The 18,058-nt window shown below is 40.1% G+C and overlaps 1 protein-coding gene across 1 annotated transcript in view; it reads left to right on the top strand.

The window, feature by feature from the left end:
• LOC139696045 (SET and MYND domain-containing protein 4-like) overlaps positions 1 to 10,481 on the top strand; it is an 89,671-nt gene extending 79,190 nt beyond the window's left edge. The window contains exons 7-11 of the mRNA XM_071594663.1: positions 193 to 456; positions 1,793 to 2,057; positions 3,028 to 3,142; positions 5,725 to 6,012; positions 8,659 to 10,481. Of these exons, the coding sequence (XP_071450764.1) occupies positions 193 to 456; positions 1,793 to 2,057; positions 3,028 to 3,142; positions 5,725 to 6,012; positions 8,659 to 8,964 (1,238 nt within the window). The 3' untranslated portion in view covers positions 8,965 to 10,481. The remainder of the gene's footprint in view (positions 1 to 192; positions 457 to 1,792; positions 2,058 to 3,027; positions 3,143 to 5,724; positions 6,013 to 8,658) is intronic.
• Positions 10,482 to 18,058: the final 7,577 nt, after the last annotated feature.

Raw genomic sequence — 18,058 nt, 5'->3', positions numbered from 1 at the left:
TTTATACATAATTTATGATTGTAAGTTAACTGCAATCCACACTACAAAGTCCTAAAACTCTGATACTGATTTTGAAACACCCTGTTGTATTATTACCAACTACCGCTCGGCCGACTATGGCGTCGCGCGCAACGTTGACCGTCCGCCGGACACCACGCCTCTCCGTAACCTGTCTTCTCTTCTTGCTCTCAGCTGTGGCGGGTGCGGTGGGCAAGAGCTTCCCGGGGGAAGGCGGCAGTCCCGCGGAGGAGAAGATCTTCTGGGCGAGTGAGCTGACTCCGTCGCAGCGGGAGTACCTGTCCGTCCTGCGGCTGGTGAGTCATGAGACGGAGCGCAGCTCGGAGGACCACTTCCAGCGGGCCGTCATGGCCATCTTCCTTGTCAAGTGTCTTCGAGAGTGGACCGAGTTTTTCGAGGAAGAGCAGCAGCAGGCGACGGCGGCGGAGGACGTCACCAGTAAGGTCCCCCCTTTGACCACCCCCGCACGTATGTTTGCTTGAAGCCGATGATTAAGTGCACCGAATGAATCACTTCGTGTCTAAGGATCGCTTGATTTCCAACTGCGTATTGCAATGCTTCGCATCCGATATCCTTCCGCCGTCATCTCTTTATTTTATAAATATCAACAAGTGTCATTTGTATTTTCCCTTGTCCTTCGATGGTGTATTATCCATTTCTTCCCGCGTATCCTACGGTAGACACATACATGGTTTATGCAAAAAGTACCGGGAAATGGTTCAGAAAATACAGGGTCCGTTCCAAAAGTATTGCGATTATTTTAAAAAAGTAATTTATTGAACAAATTTGCACAAATGTTTAAAGTTCTTCAAATCACTGTCCTGGGGGAAAATTAATGGAAAAGTTAAAGAGCGGTGTTATTTCATTTTAGTTAGGCCCGATTTGGAATACTACGTCACAAGTATTTGGGATCCTTGAGAATAATCGATAATGAAAGAATAAAATAAATTTCAGAGAAAATCCACCAGATTCGTAAAGAAGTTTTAAGAAAATAAGACGGATGTGGCAGGCCTTTCAGAGAAATTAAGCTGTGAACCCATCAAATCAAGTGTCGACTCATGTTCGACCCGAGAGATTCGATTGAAATAATCGAATACAATCGAATGAAGAAGAGAATAGGAGCTACTTGGGCGCACCCAGCCACAACCGGAAGTTAACTCACGCAGTTACGCGCACTGGTGTGAGTCTGTCTTTCCATTGGATTCGTATTAGAGCCAACTCCTGCGAGTGCTCTCCACTTTTAATCTATTTCGTCAACATCTCGAAGAACATACGAGCTGGACAGGCAATTGCATGTGATTGACAATGTCCGTTTAAGGCACGAATACTATTGATTCAATCAGATAAAATTAAACAAGTTAACATATCTGCTTATTACTTTCCGACCTCCTCATATCGATTCTCAGACATACCTACCAATGCTGTCTGTGTGTTTACTACCTTGAAGGTACTGTGCATGAAACCAATATGATTATTATAAGAGACTCAACTACAAGGCTGGGTGCTTAAAATGTATAAAATTATATTTAAAACTTATGCCGAGGCATTGTTCATCGGTTAAAAGGGTCGAGAAAAGTCGATTTAAGTTACGTGTTGGCGTGGGTGGTTCTGCACTGTCCAAAAAACCAGAAGCGATCTTACAGGGTTTGCCCCGGAGCATTTGAAATATTTAGAATGAAAAGAATCGAAATTCACTGAAGGGTATCATTGAAGTGGTTACGTTCCGTTTGTGACCCCCCCTCCCCCCCTCTCTCTCTCTCCCGCCCACTTTCAGACGGGGACGCCCTGAACGAGGACGACCTCCTGGTCGGTGACCTGCTGCTGCACCACCTGCAGATGATGCAGTTCAACGCCCACGAGGTGTTCGAGGTGGAGATGGGGGGTCGCGGCGCTGCGGGGGGCGGAGGTGTGAGGACCGAAGACGCGGCGATGATCTCGGACGAGGAGGACACGGGCCCCTGGCGCTCCGTGGGCCTCGGGGGCGCCCTCTACCCCTCCCTCGTGCTCTTCAACCACTCCTGCGAACCCGGAGTCGTCAGGTACGCACCTTCACCCCCTCCCCTCTGGCTGCCCTCCACTGGTCGATTCCCGGAGGGTCTAGCGGTGTGCCCCAAGTGGGCGTCTGAAACACCTGGGAGGCCACCACACGATCGCGTTCATTGGAAAGCTGTGCTAAACAAGTCCTAAGAAGAAAAATACTGGAAAACATGCTCGATTTATGTAAAAAAATTTAATCAGTGATCATAAAAACATAAATTTTTTCTAAAGATTTTTTTTAGTATCAGACACGCCAGACTAATTTTGAGCCAAATATTTTTACCCCTACCGCCTTCGGACAATGATATTCTGATCCCTTATCCTTCGTGAAAAAAATTAAACTTTAAATCTATATGCTCTACACTTATTCTCTTAAATTTTATTGACATGATGTATCCCACCGTAGCGATGGGGGTAATAATACATTTTCAACATCACTGCTAAAGGGACGTCCTTACATTTTATGCAAGAGATTTAATTTGAATTTTAACCTCCGCTCCAAAAATAAGAAATAATGAACAAAAATAAATAGAAAATAAATATAATAATTATGATTTAACCCGACAGCTGGGAAGACTCTCCGTACTCTTATAAAACAGCTTCCGCAAAATTCGGTTGCCTTGGATTATTTTGTTTATTGTTAACTTTCACAGTACGTATATATTGTTTTGGGTAAATAAAAATTGCGAAATTCGAGTATAAATCTTTCCGGGAGAACTGTTCACTCAGTCTCCAAGACCCCTTTCTCCTTCTGCGGGTTTCCAGGCGAGGGAAATGTCTTGGTGTACCCAAAGTCAGCTGGTTTGGGTCTCTCACAAGCAGCAAGACCACGCATGTAACTTGGGTAGGGTAGCCGAGCAGTGCATACAGAATGCCCTGCTACGTTAACATATCTGTTCTCGGTCCAAAGTGTGGGGCTTTTCTCCTCTGAAGGCGGATCTCCATCTTGTTACCCATCGCTTTCCTTTTCAGGTATTTCAAAGGTAACTCTGTGATTGTGAGAGCCATTCGCGGGGCCAACATTGGAGAAATGATCGCGGAGAATTACGGACCAATATACACTCGACAGCCACGTGACGCTAGGCAGGTGAGTACTAATAGAGTTGTCATGTATCTCGCTGTACTACTCCACCTATTAGCCGTAGTGCTGTAATCGCGCATTTGCGGCGAAAATATGAATATATCACCTAGGTGTATTACTATCCCACCGGATATGAAATAAACACGTGATCATAGAGGGCATTACATCACGTTATTATGTACCAATATGTGGTAATCTTACCTTAAGGTTTTTTATTGTTTTCTGTGCATCTATTTATCTACGTATAATATACAATTGTAGTATAATCTTCATCATGTATGATGCACAAAGAATTAAGATAATCAATACAACATACAATTGCATACAATCTTTATCATATACGGGAGTGATATGATCTTCATAATAAACAGTATTAGTGGTATAAATTAAAAATTTATAAGTGGAATATTCTCTTCGGCTCCAGCCAGCTCTGGCTTTGACAGCAGGTAAACCACGTAAACAAAAATGAAAACTTAAAAGTCAATGCAATTATAAAGCTACACGCATATTGTGCGACGTTTTGTTCCAAGTCCTAGTCCATTCTGTATAATAGCCAATCCTTTATTATCCTTTTCACAGCATTTAATGACTGTAATATTCTTAAATATTTAGGTATTTCATTAACAATTGGAGGTATAGTAACCTCCTATTTTCTACTGCCTTGATTTGTATGAAATATTTTCGTTGTATACTTGATATTGTCCCTTAACGGTAATACCTTTTTATTTAAAGCAGCTATTTTATATTTGAAATAAAAATTTCATCTCATTTCATTTGTCATAAAAATTTCAAAAGATTTCATCAAACAATAAATATATTGCATATAAAGCGTGCCTTAATTTGCCATTATTGGTCCGCAAAAGTAGCAAAAAGTTTCTGGTAATAGACTCCTATGCCTGGAAAACAAAAAGTTTTAAAATATTTTATCCGCTCTAAATTATTAGGTGATCCTACTTCAGCCTTATTTGCGGTGATTAATTGTGTAATATCTGTAATCGAAAATAATGACCATTGAATTACAATTTTTAATATAGTTTATTTTGGAGCACTGCAAAGTTTGTAAAAAAACTGAATGTAACTGGTTGGCACTATGACTACGTGAGTGAATGTTTCCAAGTTATCGACTGAAATCCGATTTCCGACTGTTTCCAAGTTAACTCCATGCAAATGCCAGGTGCCGAAGTACGGAATATGGATTTTAAAAAAATAAAAAAAGGAGGAATTATAAAAAGAGCTTTATTTTAAGTATACCCTATTGCTGTTAGACATTTTCAAAGAGCAAATTTGTGGATACCGCGCCAAGAAAAATCTTTCCCTTTTGTTGCGAACAATTCATTAAGACATTTTTTCACATCTTTTTGGCGGTTTTCCTTGTGCCGAGCATTGAAGTCGCCTCTTTAGAAACGCCGAAACCATCATTCACACTTATTTATCCAGCGATGGAGCATGTTGTTCACCGTAAGCTTCTCGAAGTAACCTCGGTATGACTCAGCAGCAGTTTTCTTCAAATGAAAACGAAAATTGAATGCTAATCCTTAGGCTTCCGCTACGTCTCTTTGATAATGGATCCATGATGCTTCCAGGAATTACCGTCGCGTCGGTGAGTTGATGGACAACTGTTTTGCCCCTAGAACTGGAGGCGTCTTCAGGTCGAAGTGATCTGCGCCGAGATTTGGCCCCTTATATCGTATATACTGGCCCGAAGCTGCCTGATTCGAAAGCGCAGAGGTCAAACTTAAAAGCTGGCAAGAGAGAGGCATTATTTTTCGGGACTGATTAGAGAAGCGGTAGAAATAATGAAGAATCCAAACAATTTCAACCGTGAGGACGACGGTTACACCCTGACTTCCACATAGAAATGGGTGTTGAAATGAAATGAAATAATTGACTTTGTAACTCTACACACTTTATTTTAAAAAACACGACCCAGGTTTCGACGTTGAACGTCATCATTAGGTGACGTTCAACGTCGAAACCTGGGTCGTGTTTTTTAAAATAAAGTGTGTGGAATTACAAAGTCAATTATTTCATTTCATTTCAATATTTTATGCAAATTCCATAAAGTTACACCTGAGACAACAAATTTTAGAAACGGGTGATTCCTATTCGCCGCCAAGAAAGAGCCAATCAGAGAGCTCCGGGCCAGCCAGCGCCTCCTATACTATATTATATAGCGGCCAAATCACAACCGCTACCCTTTTTTGTAGCCTTTTACTGTTATTTTACACCCCGAAGAGGAGTCAATCCTATAACCAGGTTTCCGTATGATTATTTTTAAGTTTTCTATTAGATTTATACATCTCTTTTATAATATGTCTTTACGGAAATAGAAACCTTTTAAACTGAAACTGAACTGAACGACGCAGATCATTTCGACCTGAAGACGCCTACAGGACTGGGCACGAAACAGTTGTCCATCAAATCACCTACGCGATGGCAATTCCCGGAAGCAGCACCTTTTTGATGGCACAACAAAATGGTACAAGTGTCAAATATTTATACCGCATTGATGCACCAAATGTTGTCTGAAATCCGCATTTCTTGTACACCTGGTATAGTATTGCGTGTAATTTTCACAATTGCAACAGGCAAGTCTCCGATCGCAGTACTGGTTCAATTGCGAGTGCCGTCCGTGCAGGGAGAATTGGCCGCTGTTCGAGGGCATGCCGACCACGGCGTCGGGATCCCTCCGCTTCCGTTGCCACCAGACCATCGCCGAGGCCCCCCCTGCCACCAAGGGGGCTCCAAAGGGTCCCCCTGGAGCCCAAGTGGCCATCCCAAAGGGGTGCGCCAAGGGCTACGTGATAGTGCACACCGAGTCCATGGCACCGGTCATGAACTGCATGGAGTGCGGCACCACCATCAACGTCATCAAGGTGAGAGTTGCCGGGACGACACGCGTCACGACAACCTGCAGGGGTGTGTGGAAGGCGAGGGCACCCGCAATTAGGAGGGGCGAACGCCGTTAGGGGTATATTGATTCATCAATCATCATCTTTGCTATTATCGTTGGAAGAACGAATATGCTTATGTATCATATTTCTCCATTATTTTAATATTCTCCGACGTGGCATGGGTATTACCTTACTTCCTCGATGACGCTAGTACAGTAACACGATTGATAGCTTTTCAGAAACCTACAAGTCCTCTGGATTTTTAAGAGACCATCCTATGCATATTGTGATAATAGCGCAATGCTCTGTTCTATTAGGATTTTTTTCACGATGCCGTTATTTTTCCACTTAACTTATTTCCAATATTTAATAAATTATTTCCTGAGATGGGCATAGATTGCTCGCAAAACACATGTGATGTGCATCCTAACTTATATATCCCACAATAAACTCTCAAATGTAGTCCTGTCGCTTTTAAATACCTACTTCTTCTGTGCCAATTACATTCCATGATCCAATCGCCAAATTATCGTAGCCCTAGGTCGCCATGACGTGCTTAAGATATTCCATTAGAGTCATTTTGACCCCGTGGATTTAATGAGTTAATCAGGGGTGTCTCAGTAAGCATTTTTGGCTTTTAACTGTTTTCGCAAAACGTCTCTGCTTCGAAAACAGTATGGGTGTAAAGCATGAGAATAGTTATATTCAATTAAAAATAATATTTTTAAATATTAGTCATTCAAGGTAATAAAAATTATTAAAATATTCATTCTATTTGTCATTATTACGACTTCATTGTTTTTTTTTAAATGAATACCCAGTATTAGTAAACTATATTTATTTAATTATTGAGTTATTTTTCATACAAGATTTTTTCATACAAGATACAAATTTTCCTAACCAGCGAATTATAAATTTGCAATAGGATGAAGAGCAATTTATTGAATGTGTTTTTTCTTTATTTCTAGCGAAAACTGAAAAAATCGTGAAAATATCGCGTATGAAGGTTGCTACTTTAAAGTTTAAATTATTGTTGTTAGTCCATCGGTTGAAGTACCTTTTTGATGGACACAAGCACCAAATAAATATATCCCAACAAAATCCAACATCCTACTCTACATCAGACCCCTCTTCATCTCTGAGTACTTCCTTCATCCCGTCCAACATGCCTATCCTGTTCCTTCCCTTTCCTCGTTTGCCTAACATTCTCCCCTCTATCACAGTCTTCAACATCCCACTGCCGGTCAATACCCCCTCCATACCGTCTTCACTTTTCCTGAATCCATAGGATTTCTCCCAACAAACCCCTCTCTTCGCCCACCATACCCAGTACTTCCTCATTTGTTTTCTCCTCTGTCCATTTCACCTTCTCCATTCTTCTCCACACTCACATTTCAAAAGCCTCCAGTCTACGTCTATCCTCCTGCTTCAATGACCACGTTTCCGCGCCGTACATAGCTACGCTCCATATCAAAGTTTTTACGAGTCTTTTCTTAACATCCTTACTCAACGTCCCTGTCATCAACTCCCTCCTCCTTGTGAAAGACTCTTCGCCTAGCGCAATTCTTCTCCTTACGTCCCTACTACTTTGACTATGTTGGCCCAAAACACTACCGAGATACGTAAACTGTTCTACCTGCTCAAGTTTTCGCCCTCCTATTTTAATGTTTAGCTTAGCCATATTATATATATATATATATATATATATATATATATATATATATATATATATATATATATATATATATATATATATATATATATATGCTTTCGTAGACGTAACACGGAAGTGCCGAATAGTACAATACACAGTAACACACAGTATAGAAACACAAAAAAAGGACACTCACACGTTATTTCTTGATATTTCGACGGAAACAATCCGTTTTCATCTGAAGATATAGAAGTAATGACTAGTTACTTCTATATCTTATGTAGTCATTTCTATATCTTCAGATGAAGACGGATTGTTTCCGTCGAAATATCAGGAAATAACGTGTGAGTGTTCTTCTCTGTTTGTGTTTCTATATTGCGTGTTACTGTGTATTGTACTTATATATATATATATATATATATATATATATATATATATATATATATATGTATACACATAGATGATTTCGTCGACGTAACACGGAAGTGTCGAATAATAAATTGCACAGCAACAAACAATATAGAAACACATAAAAAGATCACTCACACGTTATTTCTTCATCATTTCGACGGAATTCTGCTCCGTCTTCATCGGAAGATAGAGAAGTAATTACTTCTCTATCTTCCGTGAGTGATCTTTTTATGTGTTGCTATATATATACTATATATATATATATAACATTTGGACTGCAGAATAGAAGAAAATTATAAATAGAGTACACGCAACAGGACACACATATTTCAGAATATTTCATTATAATTGATTACTTTCATTTTGAGATTATTTTCCTACCCTGGAGTCGTACAAGGTAGTTTCAATTTTTTTTATTTTGCAGCAATCGTAATATTCACGTTTCTCCAACAATTACATTTGACACACTTTGAGCATTTACAATTTCGATAAATGTTTGGCTGTTAATTCTAATCCTTTTTTTCATGTTCCCATCCCCTTCATGATTGCTTCCCACATTCCAGGGTCTGAAAACTCTGTCGGAGACAGACGAAACGTTCTCCAGGGCCGAGGAGCGGCTCAAGGCCCTAATGAACGCGGAGAGGCCGTCAGGTGTGGGGAAGAAGCAGTGGAGGTCGCAGGTGAATGGTGCCCTCGCCGACTTCCTCTCCGTGCTGCACTCCCTCGAGGAGGTCCTCTCGCCGCCCCTGAGGGACATCGCCCTCTGCCAACAATCGGCCAGGAGGTGCATGCTGGCCCTGGGCAACGTGCGTCTCTGCCTGCTGCCCCACGCCCCACTCTCGCTCGCCGCCAACGGGGTCCCCTCCTAGCGGAGCCCGACCACCCACCCCCGTCCTCGTCATCCACCGTCCGCCGCCCCTCCCACTCGCGCCAAGTCGTTCGGGACTTCAGAAGTGCGACAGCCGCCACAGTCCACGCTGTCACAACGCTGTCTCAACGTTGGACTTGTTTTACGAGTGCAGTGCTCGATTTCCCAGCTCCACAGGAGTTCTTTGGGGATTCCTTTCAGCACTCCGCAGTAATGACTCGAGAACAATGTAGATTGGCTCAATTTGGTCCTCTTAAACGGATATGACCGACTTTACACTTCCATCAAGCTAAAAAATTATCCTTAGTATTATTCCTAAGGTCATATTTTCTTTTTTTAAAGTAGGAGAGAATGAGGAAATGGTGTGGAAAAACGCGAAATTGAAATAAGTTTGCAAACATCCTTCTCTCTGTGCATTGCGAGTGGGATGCGGTTGTGGGTGTGAGTAAGCGGGCATAACCAAATGGAGACCACGCACGCCACCCTATGAGCGGATGTGTAAGTCTCCTCCGAGGCGAGGCGGCCTCGACCTGATCGTCTGGAGAGTCAGGTGATACGGGACGGACGCCCAGGAGCGATTGCACTCGGTAGAGCATGCGAACTCATCCCGTGGTTCACATCCAAAAATACCCAGGGCCGGCAATCACATCCTTATTTGCCGAGGAAATCAATAGCTCCAGATTCCGTGGAGGTTCAGCGCGGAGTTCACTCCACAACAGACAAACTCCTGATGACAGGAGACCCCTTATGGTCAAATTACGAGAGGGCACTAGCCTACAGGCTGACGAAATGAAATCAAGCTGGAAATTCAGGCACGATGTTGAAATTTCAGCGATATATTTTCAACTCTACTCAAATTAGAGGGCTGCAATTTACTACTGCAGGTATTTGCTATGGAAAACTTTGCAAGTGTAAAATTTCTAGTCAATTTTTCATGCATAACATTAGTTGGCTCTGAAGAATATGTTGACAATTTATATCAATTGTAAAATATTTTTTCTAAAATATTATGATGCATTTTATTTTTCTTGATAACATTTGCTGGATTTAAACAACAATTAATAAATTTTATCAAACATTAAGTTGTATTTCAAAGGACCATACGAGGAAGGAATTTCCATGAGCATTTGAATTGTCTTTCAAATATCACAATGGCAATCAAAAAAAGGGATGGCAAGGTAGTTGCGAGCATCCCAGAAATGATCAAATATAACCACCCCAAGCTAATAGTTGTAATGGACAAGATAACCTTAATTCCCTTAATCAAATAACATAAGTACCTGAGATATTCTAATAATCATTTCTACCACACTCTTGCAATAATGCTGACCTCCTAACTTCCTGGACCACAACAGCTGTAGGTAAATATTTATTTTAACTCCCCATGTCATGTGGTTCTCTCATGAGTGAGATTCTTATACGAGTGACATTAGGCATTAAGTGTCTGTTAGAGGGTGAGATCAAATGATATGCATGACAGCAGATATTCTAGCAGCATTGTTGAATAGGGTCTAGGGGGTGGGAAAACAACAAGCCCTATTGCTTTTTGCTAAGAGGAAATATGGGATGTAAAACCCTCATTTCTTAGGAACTTAATTACCTTAGGCTTCCACTGTTTAATCATTACCATTTCATATTTCCCACGTTGGTTCATTAAAGAATTTAATAACTGTAATCCCTTGATTGTATAGTTTTTGTTCAAATGTATATCTGAAGTAGCGATCACTCTTATTCACAGTTGAACCCCTCCTATGTCATCTTTAACATTGCCTTCACCCAGGATAAAAATTAAGGGTTATAAGGGATACCTGTCCTAGTTACTTCCCTGCCAATCCCGATGCTTCTCCTGCTGCCCTAGCCCACACCACCTGGTTTATATAAGTCCCCTTACCCTTAAGTCTCTGCTACACTACAATTCTTTACCTGGATGGTCTTCTCAAAACCATGACGAAGATAAATTTATCCTGATTAAATTCAACAAGTCTTTAAACTATTGATCTCATTCCTGCAATGGCATCTGGTGTTCCCCCCTTCTTAATAAAACCTAATCGATCTTAACCACAATAATTGTGGTATTATTAAGTAACCTATTTCAGAATTACATATTAATGATTAGTACTCCTCGTACTCTTCAGGAGGAATATGAAATAAAAATTTTAGTTTCCTACTTATCACATACTGACCATTAAATCCTGTTTTTGGCATAATTATCACAATTATATGTTAAAATTAAGTTAAAAAAATATTAAAATTTTGAAAATTATCATGGATAGTACTTATATAGGAGTAGTACTATTGTTACTTGAAATAAGAGTTTTTTGTTACTTCCACCCCCTTGATAAATTTTTAAGAATGTTACAAAAAATACACTTCGGGATTAATTATTTTTATTTATGTTAAATAAAATTAACACTATACTACCTGAAAATGCATAAAATAATACATAAAATGTCTATACGTATCTAAAGTTAGTAAAGTAAATTTCAAAATAGAACTTCGATATTTTAAAACACTGTTTACACTGGCACTCCAAGTATTGACTCATTTGGCACTAGCAGAATTCATATTTTGCATTCACAAATTGCTGGAAGATGAGGTTTTTTAACCCTTTAATTGATTAAGGCTTCGTTCCCTCAAGATCAGTTTTGTACGCTAAAAGAGATCACTGAATTCAGGGAAGGATGAGTGAATTGACTAGATTGGCTTTGCTCATGTTGGTCCGAATAATTGCTTTTATATGGTAATAGATATAAATATCATCTGGCTCCATGCCAATTATTATTTCAGCTTTAGTTTTTTGTGCCTGAAAGGGTCAAATTATCCAGGCTTCAATAATTACTGATGCAACTCTAATATGCGGTCAATCATAATAGTAAATGTATGAAAAATAATGTCAGAGTGAAAGTCGCGTTTGTAAACATATTAATAAAATGTTGAGTTCTAAGGGTTCGTTATGCCTTGAAAATATTTTGTCACAATGAGGTAATGGAAAACGTGGTCATAAAAATAAGTGTTGTCCCCTCTAAAAATTTGGTAGCTCAAATATATCAACAAAGTGTTCTCATACATTTAATTCTACCAGCTTGCACTCTCTAAGTAAGGAAGACATGGTTGATCTTAGTTGTTCTTCAAAAATTGATCACTGTACAAAATTTATCCCAGGCATCTCAATTAAAAACTCTTCTGCCCGCAAAAGAAAATATGCTATAATCCTGAGCAATACCTTCCCTGAAAGATCACAATACTAAATATTTTTTACAAACACTAAAGGCAAGTAATCCTCCGCCCAATCATGGCTAGACATTATGGCTGGCTGATTAAGATTATTTTCCATATCAAGAGTTATCTCCATGTCTCTGTAATCATCACAATCTATATTGGATATGCATGGGAGTACAAGTGTACTTGTATAATTGGTGAATTTAAATTATTTGTTAAGTTTAGAGTTGGCAGAAAATTATGAGTAGATACAAAAGAAGTTTGAGAAAATAGAGGAATGCATCAAACAGATAGTAGAAGCTAACTGCCTTTAAAATTATAATGATTTGGCTTACAGAGTTTTGGGACCTCTTGGAAGACTTACCTCTCCCTAGAGTTCACAATTAGCCTTTTATGCAACGAACTTTATTCCTCAAATTCAGTCAGGATGTAACGTTCTAATGTGGGAGTCTCAGGTATGAGGGTGAGGACTCTAACTTTCTCCAGTATGAAAAGACACAGGAGCAAAAGGGCGCAGTGCCCTACTGTAATTCATTAGATGACGATCTCTGTCAAATGACAATTCCTGAGAGAAGATTGCCATGATAAAACATTTGATTTCACGGTGCAGACTTTATTCCCTTCCAATTCCATCCACTCTGACAAGCTATGTTCTTATGATTCATTTTTATATTCTGAGATTTCTACAGATGTTCAGTCAATCAATTAGGGCTTCCGTCACTCACTGATCAGTTGGTTCTGTTATAAGAGTTGAAGAGTTGTTTATAGGGAACATCAATATGACAAAGATGATTTACCACTATCATAAGCCTTGCATCACCCATTGTCCATTAATTTAAAAGAAGTGTGGAATAAAATATTTAAATATCATATAATCCATCCCCTCCCATGGACTAGTACTTTGACATGGTGGAAGGGCTTCTATTTTCCGATGATCCCTAGAGCTATGCTGGCGGGAATAATAGTCATTACTCCTGGTAGGGTCACACATCCCAGATAGGTCAAAAGGTTAGGAGTCAGACAAAAGGTAGTCCATGCAGCGCCTGTTCCTCAGTGAGGCGGCTGCAATGGCGTCTGACCTCAATGGGGCGGCCAGTAAGTGATGGTGTCACATTAAAAACACTATTAAGGAAAGCAACGGGTAATCACCTCAAAAATCATTCCCAAGATAAAGATGATGGACAATAAAGAGAATGTGAGTCCTGGCAACTAGAGAGCTTGGCCCAATTGCTTGTGTGTCGTGCCCAGCAGCGGGAGAGGCGAGGCTTCCGCAGTCATCATCCCACATAACCCTTGCAAAGGAAAACTGACAGCAGCAGGCAAGAAGACGCAGAAAAATAAGATCAATTTAGTTAGAATAGGAACTTGGCATGTTAGGACAATGTTGAGGATAGGAAAATAAAAGAATATTAAGCGAAAGATAGAAAGGGGAAAAATAGATATGTTAACTTTAAGCGAGATGGATTTGAAGAATAGAGGAGATTATTATTATTATTAGGTAATCTACCAGTTAAGGTAGGTTTTTGGATGGACACAGCTTCTAAATAAATATTTTGTGACTCCTAGCAAAATACAACATCCTACTCTACATCAGGTCCCTCTTCATCTTTGAGTACCTTCTGCCTCCCCTCATCCCATTCAACATCCCTTTCCTGTTCCTTCCCTTTCCTCTTTTGCCCAACATTCTCCCCACTATCACAGCCTTCAACATCCCACTGCCGGTCAATACCCCCTTCATCCACTTCTCCTGCCTCCATAAGATTTCTCCCAACAAACCCCTCTTTTCGCCCACCATATCCAGTAGTTCCCCATTTGTTTTCTTCTCTGTCCATTTCACCTTCTCCATCCTTCTCCACACCCACATTTCAAAAGCCTCCAATCTACGTCTATCCTCCTGCTTCAATGACCACGTTTACACGCCGTACATAGCTACGCTCCATATCAAAGTTTTTATGAGTCTTTTCTTAATATCCTTACTCAACGTTCCCGTCATCAACTCCCTCTTCCTTGTGAAAGCCTCTTTGCCTAGCGTAATTCTTCTCCTTACGTCCCTACTGCTTTGACCGTGTTGGTCTAAAACACTTCCGAGATACGTAAACTGTTCCACCTGCTCTAGTTTTTGCCCTGCTATTTCAATGCTTAGCTTAGTCATTTTCTTTCTTGATAATTGCATAACCTTTGTTTTATTAATATTGATTTTCATCCCATACCTGTCGCACTGAATTTCCAATTCACTCAGCAATGCTTGCAGCCCCTTGGCTGACTGACAAACTAAAGCTTGGTCATCAGCAAACCTAACTGATTTTATGAATTCCCCGCCCACTTTCATTCCTAACTTTAGTTCTTCACATGCCTCTTTAATCATTCCCTCTACATACAGGTTAAACAGCAACGGTGATAATGGGCAACCCTGCCTTACACCTCTTCCTAAGACTGCCCATCTGGACTCCCCGTTCCCCACCCGCACCTGAGCAGTCTGAGGCATGTACAGGTTGCAGATTAGCCTCCTTTCCCTCCAATCTATTCCTATTTTCTGCAATACACTCATTAGCTTTCCCCAATCCATTCTATCAAACGCTTTATCGAAATCTATGAAACAGGAAAATACCTCCTGGTTGTGTTTTATATTCCTCTCGATTAATAATCTCATTACTGCAATGGCATCACGCGTACCTCTCCCCTTCCCAAACCCAAACTGATGATCCCCCAAGTAAACATTTGCCCTACTCTCTATGCTTTTGTTTATGACCCTGAGAACCACTTTAGCTACGTGGGATACCAAACTTATTGTCCTGTAGTCCTCACATGATGTAGCCTTTACCTTTTTTGGAATAGGAACTAAAACTGATCTCACAAAGTCTTCCAGCCAGATTCCTTCCTCAAAGATACTGCGAATCAGCTCATATAGCCTCTTCCTCCCACGCCTTATTTAGCTTTATCTCCCTTAATGCCCTTTCTATCCCATCGTAGAGTATGCCTGGACCTAAACTATCTTCCTTTATGTCATGTTCCTTATCTATGTCTAACTTTGTTGGTCTAAGTTCTTCACTATACAGTTTTTCTATATATTCCTTCCATCTCTCTTGGATCTTTCCTGTGTCAACTATCATCTTACCCACCTTATCTTTAACTGTTAGCATACCTGTAGATCTTCCTTTCTTACTTCCTGATAAAGATTTAACTTTGCTGTACAGTGCACCAATTTCACCCTTCCTCTGCAGACTTTCCATATCCTCGCACTGCGTCTTCCACCATGCTTTATTTGTTGCCCGCCTCAATTTATTGTTTAATTCTTTGTACTTCATTTTGCCTAATTCTGTATTTACATTCTTCTATTTTCTCCTCTCATCCATCTTTGTAATCATCTCATCTGTGATCCATGGTTTCCTAGTGGTTTTCGCGTTAACAGTTCCAATAGTGTCTTTTGCGGCTTTAGATAACCCTCTCTTGACACTTTCCATTCGTCTTCGATAGTGCTCGGCTCTTAACCATCCTCCATGATTTCCTCTACAAATGTCTGGTACTCCTTCCTTTTTAGTCCATTTAATGCTTCTAAATTCCATTTTCTAACTCGCCGACCCTGCCTTATCTTTTTGAAATGGACACTACATTTCATAACAATTAAAATGTGGTCAGAGTCCGCATCCGCTCCCAGGAAGCTGTGCGTATTTATCACACTGTTCCTAAACCGGTGTCTAACCAGGATATAATCTAGCTGATACCTTTCTGAGTCACCTGGCATTTTCCATGTATACCTGCGTCTTTTGTGGTGTCTAAACCACGTGTTGGTGATGACTGACCCCTGTCTCCTGCAGAACTCAGCTGCTTTCTCCCTGTGGTCATTCCTCGTGCCTACTCCGTAGTCCCCCACCTCATCACCATCTCTTCCTTCGCCTACCGTTGCATTCCAATCCCCCATCACTATCAAATTTTTCCCAGTAGGAACACACGCGACTATGTCCTCTAATTGATCGTATATCCTATCCTCTGTATGGTTGCTCGGTGGCGTATATACCTGAATAATAACCAAGTTCGTCAGTTCTGCTTTTATCTCTAATAGTAATATTCCATCCATTACCTGCTCTATGTTGACTACCCTTCTCCCTACCTCTTTATTTAATACTATGGCAACCCATCGTTGGCTCTTGTCCCCGCTGTTGCATATTATTCTATGATTATCACTCCAGTAATCCCCGCTATCCTTCCATCTCACCTCGCATAGACCTAAAATATCTATATTTCCCCTTTCCATCTCTCGCTTAACATTCTTCAATTTCCCTGCCCTGGTGAGAATACCTTATCCCACTAATTAATTGGCCAAACGAGAGAAATATGAGGAACCTTAAGCTTCTTGTTAATCCACCATTAGTTCTTTAGGGGGTTGAGATTAAATTTTCTAAAATGGAAAGTGCCAGAACTCCCTTGTACCTAAAGGCATCCCTCAAACACATTCCTTTAGCCTTGGATATTTTGTCCTTTTCATCAATGCCTCAAACTCAGAAATGATGAGTGACTTCCAGCGGTCATTCTAAGGTGCTCAAATAATTAAAAAACAAATATTTTATGCAATGTTACAAGTTAAAGTATTATTTCCAATATTTAAATAAGTTCATAGGTATTTCGATCATTAATATAACAATAATAATTAATGTACAAATAATAATAATGCAATGTTAATGAGAAATGTGCTGCAAATCACTTGCCGACAATCAGAAAAGGAATGTCGATTGAAAGGTATATTGATGAATAAATTTTATGAATGTGCAACAAATAATCAGCACACTATAATATTAACAACTGCAGCAATGCAGAATTTATTTTATAGTCATGAGCTTCGATGTGTGTAAATATTGAGGTCATGACACAATGCATGAATATGGCCAGTCATTTTCCTGCGATATGACCGAAAGACAGCCACTGAAAAAAACACATGAGAGCTGGGATGAAACGACCTTCATGACCAATAGTTTTGAAGCACAACCAACGTCCTTCAAACACAATGAGCATCTGGTCAGGAAGTTTGCCAAAGGTAAACGTTAGGATGATAGATATGATATTTGCTGCCAAACTCTTTTCCCTTGTGGTGAGCCTACGGCAATTTGTTACACCTACAGAGATTATTTCCTTTTTTATTTCGCCTTTTATGCAAAATAAGTCAGGCTATTAAAGTAAAGGATATAGCACAACCATTTAAGATACTGATTTCAGCATAAATCTCCAGTGAGGAGTCCTTTTCCATTACAGGAATTCATTTTTGAGTTTCGTAAATGTCATAGTTTTCTCTAACTTTTTTCTTCCCTTCATTCATGTGATCACGGGAACATGCACTCTTTGCAATGTTTGTTGCGCTCAGTAAGACTCACAACAACAAGTTGTACATAACTAGTAATTATAGAAGGCAATCTATAGTTAAGATCATTTGCACCATTAAGAAGCAGTGAGATATTTAAGAGTAGGATTATTGGGGTGGAAAGGTAGGGAGAAACTTGGCATTAGCATTAGTTCACTTCAGAGTCCTATCTGATGGATGGTGCACTCCACCTGAAGTGCTCTCAAATGGGCACCCACTCAGTATTTGACATATCATTGAAAATATCTGCCAACACAGAAATGCAAATGTGGGTCCTTGGGGTGGGAAGTCAGCACACTAATCTTATCCCTTTGAAAATCCACATCCAAAACAATTATTAGATATATTTACTTCAGAACTCAAGTGCCCACATGTACTTTGGGAGAGGCAGGATGGAGGGATGTGAGGAATCATTGTGGTGAAAAATGTAGGTTAGCCATTTGGAAAACATATTGGAGGCGGTGACAGATGATATACAGGGTCACTCCATCTGCAACTCGATCGACAAAGGTGAGCGGTGCTATTG

The sequence above is a fragment of the Hetaerina americana genome, unplaced genomic scaffold (assembly GCF_022747635.1).
Source record: "Hetaerina americana unplaced genomic scaffold, ioHetAmer1.1.p SCAF_1, whole genome shotgun sequence".
Classification (NCBI taxonomy): Eukaryota; Metazoa; Arthropoda; class Insecta; order Odonata; family Calopterygidae; genus Hetaerina; species Hetaerina americana.
The sequence above is the reverse complement of the archived record's forward strand: the minus strand, read 5'-3'. Positions and strand labels throughout refer to the sequence as shown.